This window comes from Rhinopithecus roxellana, chromosome 19 (assembly GCF_007565055.1).
Source record: "Rhinopithecus roxellana isolate Shanxi Qingling chromosome 19, ASM756505v1, whole genome shotgun sequence".
In the NCBI taxonomy this organism is placed as follows: domain Eukaryota; kingdom Metazoa; phylum Chordata; class Mammalia; order Primates; family Cercopithecidae; genus Rhinopithecus; species Rhinopithecus roxellana.
In genome coordinates this window covers 19,675,623-19,692,003 of record NC_044567.1, presented here as the reverse complement: position 1 = coordinate 19,692,003, position 16,381 = coordinate 19,675,623, and the positions used below count along the sequence as shown (strand labels likewise).

Genomic DNA, 16,381 nt, shown 5'->3' with positions numbered 1-16,381 from the left:
GGGTGGCCCTGGGTGTTTAATTTGAGGTGGCAGCTCTCTGTTTGAGGGCATTCACTTAGTGCTTTGACCTTAGTAGAAGAGAAGTTTTCAAAGTGACACCAGGCTCCTGTACTGATTTATGAATTTGTAACAGTCTTAATCAGAGTATAAGGTTATGGGCCAAGCCCCTCTGAAATACAAGGGACTTTTTGTACCTCCAGTATATCATTAAGAGCCTGGAGAAGGCTAATGTTTAATATTTCCCTTTAGATCTAAAAAGAAGGCCGGGCGCGGTGGCTCAAGCCTGTAATCCCAGCACTTTGGGAGGCCGAGACGGGCGGATCACGAGGTCCGGAGATCGAGACCATCCTGGCTAACTCGGTGAAACCCCGTCTCTACTAAAAAAAATACAAAAAACTAGCCAGGCGAGGTGGTGGGCGCCTGTAGTCCCAGCTACTCGGGAGGCTGAGGCAGGAAAATGGCATAAACCCGGGAGGCGGAGCTTGCAGTGAGCTGAGATCCGGCCACTGCACTCCAGCCTGGGCGACAGAGCAAGACTCCGTCTCAAAAAAAAAAAAAAAAGATCTAAAAAGAAGGGTATCATAAACCTTATAGTATTCATATCTGATTTTATTTTTTCTGTTTTTATAGATGGGGGATGGGAGCAAAACAAGAGGAGGGAGGTGGGGTGTGTCTGTGTGTGTGCCTGTGTTTTGAAACTCCATTAAACTGCTAGCAGCCCTGTTTGTTATTCTGCACTCTGATCCTGCAGGTATCTGGCAGATTTATGTTCCATTAGACAGTTTTAGATTTCAAGCAGACCATTTGCAAGCTGGACCGTGTGTCTGTGGTATTAGGTTTCAGTGTATAGGGGGCAAGGAAGAAAAACTGGGTGGTGACCAGGGAGAGTCTGTGCCACATTTCCTCATAAATGTCAGTTTTGATTCTTTGAGTGCCCCGTCACAAGGGCCAGAGAAGGCAGGGTTGTCTTTTACCCTGACTTTGCTGGTGGAGACATTGAGGTCTAGTTAGCTAGTACACATTGGTCAGCTGGCAGCAGGCAACCTGAGAAGGAAAGACGTGGACTCCTGGTCAGCCAAGAGCAATTGAGATTTAAAAGGATTTTCTTACTAGCTTTCCAGTTAAATAATCTTAAAGCATCTTGGGTGATGCACGTCACACACAAAAAAATATTCAGATAATGCTTTTTCTCTTCCTTTATACAAGCTGCCTAACACCCTAAAAAGTAACTATAGACAGCCTGATTTTACTATAACTCCTGGCCTTCTTTTTTTTTTTTTTTTTTTTGAAGAGACAATGTCTATATTGCCCAGGCTAGTCTCACTCAACTCCTAGGCTCAAGTGATCAAAGTGATCATCAAGTTTTAGCCTCCTGAGGAGCCACATTACAGGCGCAAGTACTCCGTTTTTAGCAGCCTTTTCCTTTATATAACTTTCTCAGAATTGATGTTTCACCAAACATGTAACAATATGAAAGTGGAAGCAAGATGATGGGACACGTTATGCATCTGTCATTTAAATTTCCTTCTTCTTGTGCTCACTTGGGCAGCACAAATACTAAAATTGGAACTATACAGAGAAGATTGGCATGGCCCCTGCACAAGGCTGACAACTTAAAAATATGTAAAAATAAAGATAAAATTTCCTCTTGTTCATTAACCTAGGTAAAAGGCCAATTCTTTCCCAGAACGACCTAATCACCTTATGTATGTCTCTGTCTTTATATGAATCCAAATTCAGGTCAGAGGCCACTCAAGGGGGAAAAGGATCTGAGACTTGGTTATATCATCCAGGATATAGACCAACTCTAAAGTTCCTTTTTGGCAAGCTGTTTATTTGCTACCTGCCTGGAAGGGGGTGGGAGGTGGGGAGTCGACTGAGTTTAAAATTTAACAGTTTAAAATAATAGATATGATCTTAATATATTACATCTATTCCTACCAGTGATGAAGTGCTAGAGTAAACTGTCTCAGGACAAAGCTTCATTGGAAAACAGTTTAGTGTAACCGACTAAAACAAGATGAGTCCAGGTGTGGTGGCTCATGCCTGTAATGCCAACACTTTGGGAGGCTGAGGTAGGCAGATCACTTGAGGTCAGGAGTCTGAAACCAGCCTGGTCCAACATGGTGATACCCCGTGTCTACTAAAAATACAAAAATTAGCCAGGCATGGTGGCGCATGCCTATAATTCCAACTACTCTGGAGGCTGAGGCAGGATAATTGCTTGAACCAACAGAAGGGAAATAAGTTGTGGCATACTCATTACACTCTGTGGATTACCTTTATACACAGTGATGAATCCTTAAAAAAAATCCATTGAGGAAGAATACATACAGTGGGATACCATTTATATAAAGTTCAAGACATGCAAAACAAAGCAGTATTAAGAACAAACCATGTTGACACTATAAAGAAAAAGAAGGGAATGATAAGCACAAAATTCAGGATGGAGGTTACGCCTGAGTGGGGAGGAGTGAGGAGGGGACCCCTGAGTGAGAAGCTACACGTGGAGTAGCAGCATTTCACAGGCAACGGAGATGAATCAGCTGCTTGCCATTCTCCCTCCAGGTCCTGTTGCAAAAATGAAAACAAGGCAGCAGCATCAGACCTATCTTTAGATTGGCTTTTTTTTCACTCTCTCTTTTACAAGTGTCAGTTTAATTCCAGAGCCCCAACCCAGTATTTTCTAATGATTATCTCCCGAAGGAAGAGAAGGAAATCCATGCTGGTTATACAGCTGCAATGTCAGACTTCCTCTGAAACATGCACTGTTGCTTCCTATTAGCATAACTTCAATCTCTCATTCTCTCCTGACTGATTAGTAATCTGCAGGCAATTTTAAAAACATGCTTTGGAGGGGCTGGGCGCGGTGGCTCACGCCTGTAATCCCAGCACTTTGGGAGGCTGAGGCAGGTGGATCACGAGGTCAGGAGATGGAAACCATCCTGGCTAACACAGTGAAACCCCATCTCTACTAAAAATACAAAAAATTAGCCGGGCGTGATGGCGGGCGCCTGTAGTCCCAGCTACTTGGGAGGCTGAGGCAGGAGAATGACGTGAACCCAGGAGGCGGAGCTTGCAGTGAGCCAAGATCACGGCACTGCACTCCAGCCTGGGCGACAGAGCGAGACTCCGTCTCAAAAAAACAAAACAACATACACACAAAAACATACTTTGGAGGGTTCTTGGGATCTTGAAACTTCTCATTTGCCTGTTCTATTATTAGAAGAGTGAGAACAGCCACCCCCTGAGAGGTCTCCCCAGGCATTTGCATCCCAGGCATTGTCCTACTGTGGTGGGTGAGAGAAGCTGGTGCAGGTTTGAACATCCTCATGATAGGTGAGGGATAGAAATTGGAGAATAGAGTCATATTTATTTCAGGAAACAAGGATGCCGCATATAGGAGAAGAAACTGAGGAAACCACTGGCCTCAGTCGGTGATAATGTACAACTTAGGCCCCACCTATCCAAACAGTTAGCTTTCCCCTCCCCATAGCCACTCACTTGTTTGAGATACGTGTTATGTTGTCTCCTCCTAGGGGTGGCTGGAGCTCATGCAGATTGGGAAGGGTGAAAACCCTATCTTATACCCAGCTGATTGATTACAGCTTGTCTTCATAAAAAGATTGACCTGCTCCTTCCCGGGAAAGCACCCCTCTTCTGTGCAGGCATGAGTCAGAGAGAGCCCCACCCAAGCAGCAGACAGGCAGGGGGAGCTGAGAGCAGGTGCAGAGTTGAGAACAAACAGGGGGTCACATTAGTGCAGGCGCCTGAGCATGACTCGGCAGAGCCCAGGCATGGCCCAGAGCCCAGGGCAAGTTGTTTTGGGCTGAGTTTCCCATTCCACCCTGCGGTTTGGTAACTCCTCATCAGCTTGTAAGTCATGGAGACCACACCCCCAAGGACCACACTTAGTGACCTGTTTCCTGGGCAGATGAACCTGACCATCCACAGGGCCACCTTTCTGTTTTTGGCTGGGGTTTTGGGAACTGTTTAAGAGTGTATATTATTTTAAGAGTGTATATTATTTAAGAGTATATTATTCTAATATAGACACTAATTTCAAATGTGTTTGAGGTTCTTTTTTACTTAATAGTATACCTTGTATATCATTCCACTAAAATACCTGACAGGTTTTTTTTTCCCTTTTAATTTTTCTTTTTTTTTTCTTATCACAGAAGACTTCTGTAGACCTGACAGTTTTTAACAGCTTCACAGCATATAGTTGTATGGATTATAATGTAAATCCTTTTTTGTTGTTGTTGTTTGGTGTCTCATCTTTTAGTATCACAAATAGTGTCATAGTAAATATCTTTTTTTGTTTGTCTGTTTGTTTATTTGAGATGGAGTTTCGCTCTGGCGCCCAGGCTAGAGTGCAGTGGTGCAATCTCGGCCCACTGCAACCTCTGCCTCCCAGGTTCAAGGAATTCTCCTGTCTCAGCCTCCCGAGTAGCTGGGATTACAGGTACCCGCTACCACGCCCAGCTAATCTTTGTATTTTTAGTAGCGACGGGGTTTCACCATGTTGGCCAGGCTGGTCTCGAACTCCTGACCTCAAGCGATCCGCCCGCCTCAGCCTACCAAAGTGCTGGGATTACAGGCATGAGCCACGGCAGCCGGCCAGTAAATACCTTTATCTATCTTTCTTTACTTTTTATTTTTTTGAGACAAGGTCTCGCTCAGTCACCCAGGCTGGGTGCAGTGGCGCAATCTCAGCTCACTGCAGCCTCACCCTCCTGGGCTCAAGCAATCCTCCCGCCTCAGCCCCCTAAGTAGCTAAGACTACAGTCATATGCCACCACACCTGGATAGTTTTTTATATTTTTGTAGAGATAGAGTTTTACCATGTTGCCCAGGCTGGTCTCGAACTCCTGGGTTCAAGCAATCCGCCCGCCTCGGCCTCCTAAAAAGTGCTGGGATTACTGGTGTGAGCCACCTCACCTGGCCATATGGATATCTCTATGCACTTGTAATAGCATTCCTCCAAGAAAAATTTATTAAGGAAGAAATGTTGGTGAAAGTGTTAAATTTGGAGAGCTATTGCCAGATTTCAGTCTTTAAAATCTACAGTTCAGCTGGGTGTGGTGGGGGACCAATGTGGGCAGATCACTTGAGGTCAGAAGTCCAGCCTGGTCAACATGGCGAAACCCCGTCTCTACTAAAGATACAAACATTAGCCAGGCATGGTGGCATGTTCTTGTAATCCCAGCTACTCGGGAGGCTGAGGTGGGAGAATTGCTTGAACCTGGGAGGCAGAGGTTGCAGTGAGCTGAGATTATGCCACTGCACTGCAGCATAGGCAACAAAGTGAGACTCTGTCTGAAAAAAAAACAAAAAACAAAAATTCTGAATTCACACTCCTACCAATGTATGAGAGGGCTTTTTTAGCCATACCATCATCAACACTGGCTATTACCAACCATTTTAATTCCTGTCAGACTGATAGGTAAAAAAAATCTCACACTCATTTGTTGTTGTTTTGCTTTGTTTTTTGCTATTAAATTGAGTGTCTTTTCAAACGTTTATTGCCTAGTCCACTGAGCAATAACAAAGCGTTTTTACAAGTTAAGATTTATCTGGGAGTGTTTTCCTGGGAGGGTGTTGATTATCTTTACAAACCAGATTAAGATATTTCCTGTGTATGTCCTCCACAGCAAACAGCGGCATAACAAACTATGGAGATCTCATTCAGATAGTGACCTCTCAGACCACCACGAACCCATCTGCAAACCTGGGCTAGAACTCAACAAGAAGGAGATCACCACCTCAGCAGACCAGATTGCTGAGGTGAAGACCGTGGAGAGTCACCCACCCATACCTCCTGTCTTTGTGGAACATGTGGTCCCACAAGATGCAAATCAGAAAGGCCTGTGTACCAAAGAAAGAATGATCTGCTTGGAGTTTACTTCTACGGAATTTCATGCTGGACAGATTGAGGATGAATTAAACTTGAATGACATCAATGGATGTTCATCAGGGTGTTGTCTGAATGAATCAAAATTTCCTCTTGACAACTGCCATGCATCCAAAGCCTTAATTCAGCCTGGACATGTCCCAGAAATGGCCAACAAGTTTCCAGACTTAACAGTGGAAGATTTGGAGACAGACGCACTGAAAGCAGACATGAATGTCCACCTACTGCCTATGGAAGAATTGACATCTCGACTGAAAGACCTCCCCATGTCCCCTGATCCTGAGTCACCAAGCCCCCAACCTAGTTGCCAGACTGAAATCTCAGATTTCAGTACAGATCGCATTGACTTTTTTAGTGCCCTAGAGAAGTTTGTGGAGCTCTCCCAAGAAACCCGGTCACGATCTTTTTCCCATTCAAGGATGGAGGAACTGGGTGGAGGAAGGAGTGAGAGCTGTCGACTGTCAGTGGTAGAAGTAGCCCCTTCCAAAGTGACAGCTGATGACCAGAGAAGCAGCTCTTTGAGTAATACTCCCCATGCATCAGAAGAATCTTCAATGGATGAGGAACAGTCAAAGGTAAAAATTGTCTTTATAGTTTTCCACCTAATGAAGTTCTCTTCAAAGGTAAAGTATTTGGGATTCTGTTATGTTTATTTTTGATGGAGAATCTGGCTGAGATTTTCCTTGAAAACTTAGGGTTTAAATATTTTTTAAAGAATTTGCCTTTTAGGAATTTACCTTTCTGGTGTCATTGGAAGCACTTCTAAGAGGGGATGACAGAGGAAGGAGTGAGCCAAAAACAAGTGTCCTGGCTGAACAATGAGAAGCCCAAAGATGGCCGGGCATGGGGGCTCACACCTGTAATCCCAGCACTTTGGGAGGCCGAGGCAGGTGGATCACGAGGTCAGGAGATTGAGACCATCCTGACCAACATGGTGAAACCCCATCTCTGCTAAAAATACAAAAATTAGCTGGGCGTGGTGGCGTGTGCTTGTAGTCCCAGCTACTTGGGAGGCTGAGACAGGAGAATCGCTTGAACCCGGGAGGCGGAGGTTGCAGTAAGCCTGCAGTAAGCCAAGATCGCGCCACTGCACTTCAGCCTGGCAACAGAGTGAGACTTCATCTCAAAAAAAAAAAAAAAAAAAGAGAGAATCAAAAGGAAATGAATTTGCCAGCAGACAGAATCCTAAAATTCTCCGTGACATAGGAGCTCTTACAAGCCATCTCAAACCAGGGAAAGAATCACTATATCACATCAATTCTAAGACTCACAAGTTATTCATATTTTGATACTTCTGACATCTTAAATACTTAAATCAATACAATATAGTAGTTGGGGAATAAACTGTGACAGATTTACTCTAACATACCAAATTTCACTTAATGATTTTAGTGGACCTAGTCATAGATTCTTTGCATCTCCTGATGTCTGTCTGCTTATATTTACCACTTTGTCCATTAACGATTTGTTCTCTCTCCTTAACTACCCCACTGTGATTCTTGCCTCTGCTTCTGTCTTTTCATCACCCCCAAAGCTGTGCCTCTGTTTCCTTTCTACTGAGAAGGCAGAATGCTTGTGCTTTCCTTTGGACCAGTGACTGTAGCAGCACTGACAGAAATAGCCTTCTCCACAGTCCCTGGTCATATGAGCACTGCCTCCATGGCCCATGCACATACAGGGCCCACTGTGGCTTCTCTCCCAGTCTTGGCAAGTTTGCCTCTGCCTGATGTCATGGCACATTTCCCCCCAAGGCATTACTGACCCTGTTAGATTATACTAACTCTGACTCTCTTTTGAAGGAGAAAGACCAGAACAGTTCCAGGGAAATATACTTTGAAGGCTTATAAAAATGTTAACTAGATTGTTACTCATAATGATACTACTTTATTTTATTTATTTATTTTTTTTTGAGACGGAGTCTCGCTCTGTCGCCCAAGCTGGAGTGCAGTGGCCGGATCTCAGCTCACTGCAAGCTCCGCTTCCCGGGCTCACGCCATTCTCCTGCCTCAGCCTCCCGAGTAGCTGGGACTACAGGCGCCTGCCACCTCGCCCGGCTAGTTTTTTGTAGTTTTTAGTAGAGACAGGGTTTCACCGTGTTAGCCAGGATGGTCTTGATCTCCTGACCTCGTGATCCGCCCGTCTCAGCCTCCCAAAGTGCTGGGATTACAGGCTTGAGCCACCGCACCTGGCCATGATACTACTTTAAGAGGTATCCAAGGGCTATTCCCAGATTTTGAGATTCTTCTGTTTGTTTGTTTGTTTGTTTGTTTGTTTGTTTGTTTGTTTTTTTTACAGTAGGACTTTATTTTGCATTGGTCAGTATTCTTTGGCCTCGTTCTAAATCCATCTGGGAATTTATAGCTGGTAAAATAGTAAAATATTAGAGAGTTATGGTTTCTAAGTTTGCTAAGGCATGTGACTGTGTAAGCCAAGTAAACCTTTCCCAGAAGGAACCAATGTGAAACTTAGAGATTGGGTAGTCAGACAGTGCATTCTCCCTGCTTGTAGGTACTGGGATGCTGCTGCTAGCGGAAGCAGTGAGAGGATGTGGGTGAAAGCTAGCAAGACAGAGGAGTGAAGAGAGCAGTGAGTCTCCAAATCAGAAATCAAATGATAGCCTCGTCCATCTAGCTCTATCACCGGGACATATCTAAGGACGTATCTTAGCCCTTGAATGGAACTCTTTCCCTCAGATAGGTTAGGATCAAACTGAAAGTTGATAGGCCATGGGGGAAAGGTTTCATTTACTACAGTGTGGCCTGAATCCTGGAGGCTCATAGTCTTAGGAAAATATAGATTATAGGAGACTCCAAAAATATTTGCTGTTCATTTGGGAGCAAAGTTTTGGATTGGAATTCTTCTTGAGTAAACAGAACAGAAAGTTTAGTAGAGAATAACACAACCTATAACAAATTTTATGTCTAGCCTTGATGAATCCAGTTTTTTCTTGTAGTCTGACAAAACAGATGGGCAGAGTGTGGTCCCAGGCACTCCATGATTTGTATTCTCATAGTCAGATAGATTGTCCTGGATCAGAGGATTAATAAGCAGAAAATCCAGCATTTTCAGTTAGACTACAATTTGCCATAATCTTCTCACTACTTTCTCTTCTTAGGCAATTTCAGAACTGGTCAGCCCAGACATCTTCATGCAGTCTCACTTGGAAAATGCAATTTCAGTCAAAGAAATTGTCACTGAAATTGAGTCCATCAGTCAAGGAGTTGGACAGATTCAACTGAAAGGAGACATCTTATCCAACCCATGCCATACACCAAAGAAGAACAGCATACATGAGCTGCTCTTTGAGAGGGCCCAGACCCCAGAGAGCAAACCTGGACATCTGGAGCAAGACGAGGGCTCCTGCACAGCCCAGCCTGAACTAGCCAAAGACTCAGGGATGTGCAACCCAGAAGGCTGCCTAACCACACGCTCATCTACAGCAGACTTGGAAGAAGGGGAACCAGCTGAGGAGGAACAAGAGCTCCAGGGCTCAGGGATGCACCCAGGTGCCAAGTGGTACCCTGGGTCTGTGAGGCGAGCCACCTTGGAGTTTGAAGAGCGCTTACGGCAGGAGCAAGAGCATCATGGTGCTGCCTCAACATGTACCTCATTGTCCACTCGTAAGAATTCAAAGAATGATTCTTGTGTGGCAGACCTGGCACCAAAAGGGAAAAGTGATGAAGCCACCCCAGAACATTCATTTGTCCCCAGGGAACCAGAGATGAGCAAAGGCAAAGGGAAATACAGTGGGCCTGAGGCTGGCTCACTGTCCCCTTCTGAGCAGAATGCCACTGTTCCAGCTCCTAAGGTGCTGGACTTTGACCACTTGCCAGCTCCTCAGGAAGGCCCAGGGTCAGATACTGGAACACAGCAGGAAGGAGTCCTGAAGGATATGAGGACTGTGATTCCATACCAGGAGTCTGAGACACAGGCAGTCCCTCTTCCCCTTCCCAAGAGGGTAGAAATAATTGAGTATACCCACACAGTTACATCACCCAATCACACTGGGCCAGGGAGTGAAATAGCCACTGACGAGAAGAGTGGAGAGCAAGGACTAAGGAAAGTGAACGTGGAAAAAGCTGTCACTGCGCTCTGCACACTGGATGAAAATCTAAACAGGACTCTGGACCCCAACCAGGTTTCTCTGCACCCCCAAGTGCTACCTCCGCCTCATTCTTCCTCTCCTGAGCACAACAGGCCCACTGACCACCCGACCTCCACGCTGAGTAGCCCTGAAGACAGAGGCAGCAGCCTGTCAACAGCCCTGGAGACAGCGGCACCTTTTGTCAGTCATACAACCCACTTACTGTCTGCCAGTTTGGATTACCTGCATCCCCAGACTATGGTTCACCTGGAGGGCTTCACAGAGCAGAGCAGCACCACAGATGAGCCCTCTGCAGAACAGGTTAGCTGGGAAGAAAGTCAGGAGAGCCCTCTCTCCAGTGGCAGTGAGGTGCCATATAAGGACTCCCAGCTAAGTAGCACAGACCTAAGTTTAATTAGCAAACTTGGTGACAACACTGGGGAGTTACAGGAGAAACTGGACCCATTGCCTGTAGCCTGTCGACTCCCACATAGCTCTAGTAGTGAAAACATAAAGGGTCTCAGCCACAGCCCCGGTGTGGTGAAGGAGCGTGCTAAAGAAATCGAGTCTCGAGTGGTTTTCCAGGCAGGGCTCACCAAACCATCCCAAATGAGGCGCTCAGCTTCTCTCGCCAAATTAGGTTACTTGGACCTCTGTAAAGACTGCTTACCAGAGAGGGAGCCTGCCTCCTGTGAATCCCCTCATCTCAAACTGCTTCAGCCTTTCCTCAGAACAGACTCAGGCATGCACGCCATGGAGGACCAAGAGTCCCTAAAAAGCCCAGGTGTCCCCCACAACCCAGAGCCCACCAAGTATTTTGTAGAACAGCTCACAACAACAGAGTGTATTGTGCAGAGCAAGCCAGTGGAGAGGCCCCTTGTGCAGTATGCCAAAGAATTTGGTTCCAGTCAGCAGTGTTTGCTTCCCAGGGCAGGACCTGAATTGACTAGTTCTGAAGGAGGCCTTCCCATGCTACAGACCCAGGGACTGCAGTGTGCATGCCCAGCTCCAGGGCTGGCCGTGGCACCCCGTCAGCAACACGGCAGAACTCACCCCCTTAGGAGACTGAAAAAGGCAAATGACAAAAAACGGACAACTAACCCCTTCTATAATACCATGTGATTCTGAGCCTACACATGTGACTTTCTAGAAGAAATGTTTGTAAAAGGGGCAGGTGTAATATGTAAGGAACATGCACTTTATTGGTTAATTTTATAATATTTTGGTCATTTTACTGTTTCTGGCGCATGCAGGGTTTGGGTTTTCAGTGTGTATGTGTGTGTATATGTAAGGGGAAAGAGAGCTTGATCTGGATGGCAAGACCGTTTATCATTTTTTATTTTAAAAAAATCAAACCTCAAAAAAGTCATTTTCAGAGAACACCTTTATCAAAGGCAAATTGCTGTTTTTCAGTCAGCTGCCACCTGCCTCTCATTTTGCCCTCTGAGAAAAGGCATGGTTCCTGGATTGAGGGAAGGAAACAGATTTGGAGGGGTGGAGGTAAAGCTGGGAATTGGAAATGTTCCCCTGCCTTTGTGATGATGGTTTGGTTTCCAGACCTGAGGCATCGAATGGGCTAAAGGGCAGCCAGAAGTCAGAGGGCTCTCAGCCTTTGTCCAGCTGCAGCCCTTTAGAGTTCCTGAAGGAGGCAGGTTCTGCTTTGCTTTAAAAGAGGATCTTCCAGTATTCCAGAGCGTATCATTACAGTAAGGCATGATAATGGCCAGCTCTGCAAATTTATCATATAGTTTCTTCCCCAAGAAAATTATTTTTGAAATTAAAACAGGACCCCAAATCCAAGTGGTCTTCTGTAGAGGAAAGCATGATAAGAGGAGGAAGACATAAAGTTGGGGGTGGAGAGGCTGCTGCCCAGAAACTGCTGGGTTGGTGGATCCACACAGATGGGCATCTTGGCTCTCCCTATCAGAAAAATGTGCTCTGCAGTGTCCTCCCAACTGAAAACAACAGTGACATGTTTGAAAAGCAGCAATCGAAAGTCAGTGTGTTCTTGTAAAATGAATACATATGTAGGGTTTTAACCCTTCCATTACTTGAATAATTCTTTGGGCCTTCTGAGTTTAATGGCCATATTTTCTTCCAGTTTATTTTCCTTCCCCATGCTGTTGTCCCCATGCTGCCTATTTTTTTAAATTTCATAGATTATATTTGAATTGTTAACATTACATATGTTTAACATCCATTGAATGCAATATTTTATTTTCGGTATTATCACTGTTAACACTTTTTTTTCCTTTTCCTGGAAGGTTTGTCATTTCTCTAAAGTTTGTACACAGTATTTATGTACATAATATTGTCACTGTCTTGCAGTGTCTTGTTGTTCGTTATGTAGGGTATTTTTGATTTATTTTTAAGAAGGAGTAGAGTTGCAACTGGAAAACACACAGACACCAGAAATAAAACTGTTGGGTGTTGATAGGAATCTGTACAGTATGTTGATGGTGGTTGTAGTTGTTTAAATGGAGACTTCTAATCACCAGCGCCTGCCAAATTATGCATTAGTAACTTCTTCCTCAGAGACACCCCTAAAGGCTCCCATTAGGTCACAGCATGACTGAAAGCTGATTTCTTTCTGAGACTGAAATCCCAGAACATTGTTTGCCAGTATCTCAACCACAGCCAGGAAGTATATGTGAGTTGCTCAGAGTGGAAGCTTCTAGTGGAGGCTGAAGGCCACAGGGGAGGCCTCAGCCAGGGGCAAGTGCCCACAGTGACTCCATTTAGGATGCTGTCGCTTTGCTACTGTTGTGGAGATCCTTAACACAGCAGCACCTGCCATAAACAAGCCTCTTGTAGCTTCTTACAGAAGACAGATTTAGTCTAGCATGAAACACCTCTGCAGCTCATTAAAACTGAAGAGGCTTGCAGATTTGCTTTCTGTTAGCTTTCGTTGATGTCCACATAACTGAGGATTGACTGAGTACAGACTGGAGACAGGTTTTTGGCTCGTCACAACACTGAGAGGAAAATACAAATGCACAGACTGTCAGCGTGATGTCAGAGGCCAGAGTTTGGTAGGGGCAGATGGCAGGGTAACCCAAAAGATGCAGAAAAGGTAGACGGGGCCACTGGGGCTTAAGAGGAGCTGTGAAGTTGTGTGGAAGCCGAGGTTGGGTCTGACATCACTGCCAGGAGGCGGGTTGGACAGAAACCACTTGCTAAAAGCATCTTAATGGTGTAGTGACTATGTGTACCCTGTGCTGTTGCTCAGTAGTTTCCTTGAATGTTCAAGTATATCATCCACACAGTTTTGTGATTCCTGGATATTTGTGTGTTGTAAAGTGTTTTGTTAGGTGGTATGAACTAATGTGAAGAGGCTTGAGACAGGGTTATGGATTTCCAGGGCTCTTCCATCTAGAATGCCCTGCCTTCTTGAAGCAGTTCCACCACCAATATGATGGGGAAGGGCAGGAAATTGTGGCAGGCTGGGGAGAGGATTTGCCTGGAAGTTAAGAGAGTGGCATCCACTCATGGTAACCCCTTACCATGATGACATCCCACACACTAAGAGGTACAAGCAGGACCAGAGTTTTGGACTTTTCCCTCTTCTCCCCTCCACTGTGTTTAATGTTCACTCATTGCATTAAATAACAACAAAGATGGGACAAAACCCACTAATGCTGTGGGGAAAAAATTTTTTAAGAGCAAAGGAAAGTCTTTCTGCCTTTTTATAATTACATTTTTTTATCGTTTAATTTACCTGCCTAAATAAACATCTTCTGCAAAGTGTCTGTAATTCAACCATGCCAAGGAGTTTTTGCCAGCCTTTTCAGACTCCCAGAATTGGGTGTTCCTGGGTTATTTACATAGCTGAGCAGTGTCCAGGGGAGGTGCGTAATGAACTGTCAAGGACTTTGCAGACTGTCTTCTCTTCAGACCCTTTTATAATCTCCAGTGGCCTCTTTCCCTTTTCTTCTGTGCATGGAAAGCCCAGACCTGAAAGAGCAGATAGACTGGCAAAGATGAATAGGAAACACTTTGACTCTTGCCCAGTGTCTGCCTCTCTCTCTCTCTCCCTTTCTCTCTCTCTCTCTCTCTCTCAACCACCAGTAGACTCTCACTTATTTTGGAGGAGTGTGTGTGCATGTGTACACATATGTACATATGTAAAAAGAGTTGATGTTTTGATGCATGGGGTAAAAGTTCCAGAAGCATACAGAACTTGAGCTGAACCTGGTCAGTAGAAAGGGAAACCTCAGCCTTTCTTGATTTTTGGAAACACCCAGGAGTAATGGATACCCTAGTAGGCATGTGGTACTGTAGTACTGTAATACTCATCTCCTAATTGTAGTTGCCTTTCAGATTCTAAATGTTTGGGATCATTCCTATCGTCTCAGTCTCTTCAGGATCTTTAGTATGTTCCTGGTTCTGAGGAGGCTTGAGACAGGTTGGATTTCCTGGTTCTGTCTTTATCCTTACTGATAGTTCCTCTTTCTAATTTTCTAACTACCCAGAGCTCCAAGGACAGCCTGAAGATCTCAGTGCCCCAGGCTTTGAGCCCCCTGCTCACAGGCCCCAGACAGATGCTGTTGGGTAAACCCAAAGCTTCCTATGAGAAGCTTCTGAGATGTAGCAGGTCACAGAAGTGTTCACCTGTTTCATCTGAGAATTTCAGTTCTGAAGTGATCTAGGCATGTTTGGTAAAAATGTTTTTGTGAGAGTCCTTTTTTAAAGAACGCATTATGCAAAAAGTCACTTTTAAGGGCATTTAAAAATTTTTAAATAAAGCCATTCTTTGGCTTTTTTGGACTATTTGTGGATACTTTGTTTACATTTTGAATACTAAAATGTGCATCATCTTGTCGGCCACACAGTCCTGCAGGCATCAGTGCCCTAGCTGTCCTGTGAGTCCTCATGCAGAGCAGTGCCATCATGGTCAGCCCTTGTGAATAAGTGGGTATACCCTGAGCTGACTTCCATCTATGTCCTGCCCTCCCATCCAGCACTCTCTATGGAAATAGTTGTCATTTCCTCAGTGATGGTGTGTCTTATAGTGATGGTTGTAATGGTGAATGGCTAGTGTCATTTTGTTTAATTTTGTTTTGCTTTTGATGGTGGATAAGATGAAATTTTAGCTGTTTCAGCATCAATCCAACTTAAAAGCATCTTGGACTTTCTTTTCCCTTCCTAACTAAAAGATCAAGGCATGTATTAGACACAAGCATATTTGCTGCCTCAACTCCTCTGACACCCATATTAGGAAAAGGCCTGCTACCAAAGCAGGAAGCTGCACACTCCTAACCCTTCTCCCAGGGTGTGGGGTCCCTTGATGCCATGAAGAGCTATTGCAAGGTGCTTCTGTACTTTTCCAGCCTGGAAATGGAGGGTGACTAGCCCTGGTTCCTGCTATGAGAAGATAACCAGCCTCATTTTCTCAGTGCCCCAGAGATCTAGGATAGGATTTCTAAACTGGAATCATCCTTAATCAGCTTGAAGATCCCTTAAGAGGCATTTGACTGGTGCTGCCATCTGTGTCCTCAAAGCAATGCTGGTGGCAGCATCCTGTGTACACATGCAGAGCTAATACCCAAACTAAAAACTGGGTAACTGGCCCTGAAGTGCTTGTAAGCCCACAGGGAAATGTTTGAATTTTACGTTTTGTTGGGTTTTGGTTTGCTTGGCATATCTAAAGGTGCCTTTTCTTTTTTTTTTTTTTTTTCTTTCTGCTTTGTTTTGCAGGACTTGTTCTAACATGGAAAACAAGTCCAGAAGACTCTCCTTCTGACTGTTACCTTTGCCCCAAGCCACCCCAAACTTTTATGCTCACATTTTATTAAAGCAGGTGCTCCCTGGAATCTCTGGGACCTTTTTGAGGCATTTGAAGCAGAATATAGAGTGGTCTCATCTCCTTCCTTAATCTTCCTGGTGATTGGGATGTTCCACTTGTATCATAGATTTTTTTATTACTGATGTGCTCCGCTGTTTTTAAATGTGAACTTGTGCGCAAATGTGCAGATTCAATGTTCTTGTTACAGATTGAATAAATTTTTATTTTGAAGATGAAACGTGTACTTCATCAGATGCAATAAAGGAGGGAGGTGCTGGAGAAAGAGGGAGGGTCAGAAGAGGAAACACAGTGAACAGCTGTAGTTTTCAATGATTGATCCCAATCGTGTCACCCTGAAGAGAGAGCTGAGCCCCCAAAAATAAATGAAACACCTCAGCCCACTGAAAAATTTCTAAAAACGGGACATGAACATCTTGAGATATTTAGTGGTGCCATTCATCACATACAAGGCAGGGCTATCATCTAGGAAGAGCTCAGTTTCCAGTTCCCAATTGCTAACAAAATTTGCTGAAGTTTCCCCCGCTCCCCCCACCAAAAGAGAAAAACTGCTTTGAACTAAAGTCAGCCTGCTTCATTC

At 44.7% G+C, this 16,381-nt stretch overlaps 1 protein-coding gene and 1 non-coding gene across 6 annotated transcripts in view; both read left to right on the top strand.

Moving 5' to 3' along the window:
* Nucleotides 1–16,021, top strand: part of SSH2 (slingshot protein phosphatase 2) — a 311,909-nt gene extending 295,888 nt beyond the window's left edge. For 3 of the 5 annotated variants that reach the window (XM_030922916.1, XM_010367962.2, XM_030922917.1), the window contains 2 exons: nt 5,655–6,489; nt 9,030–16,021. In XM_030922916.1, the coding sequence (XP_030778776.1) occupies nt 5,655–6,489; nt 9,030–11,120 (2,926 nt within the window). In that variant the 3' untranslated portion in view covers nt 11,121–16,021. The remainder of the gene's footprint in view (nt 1–5,654; nt 6,490–9,029) is intronic. The other 2 variants (XM_010367964.2, XM_010367963.2) reach the window with 2 other exon arrangements.
* On the top strand, nt 1,534–1,641 carry LOC115895110. Its single transcript, XR_004055301.1, has one exon. It is a non-coding gene; the product is annotated as a U6 spliceosomal RNA (small nuclear RNA).
* Nucleotides 16,022–16,381: the final 360 nt, after the last annotated feature.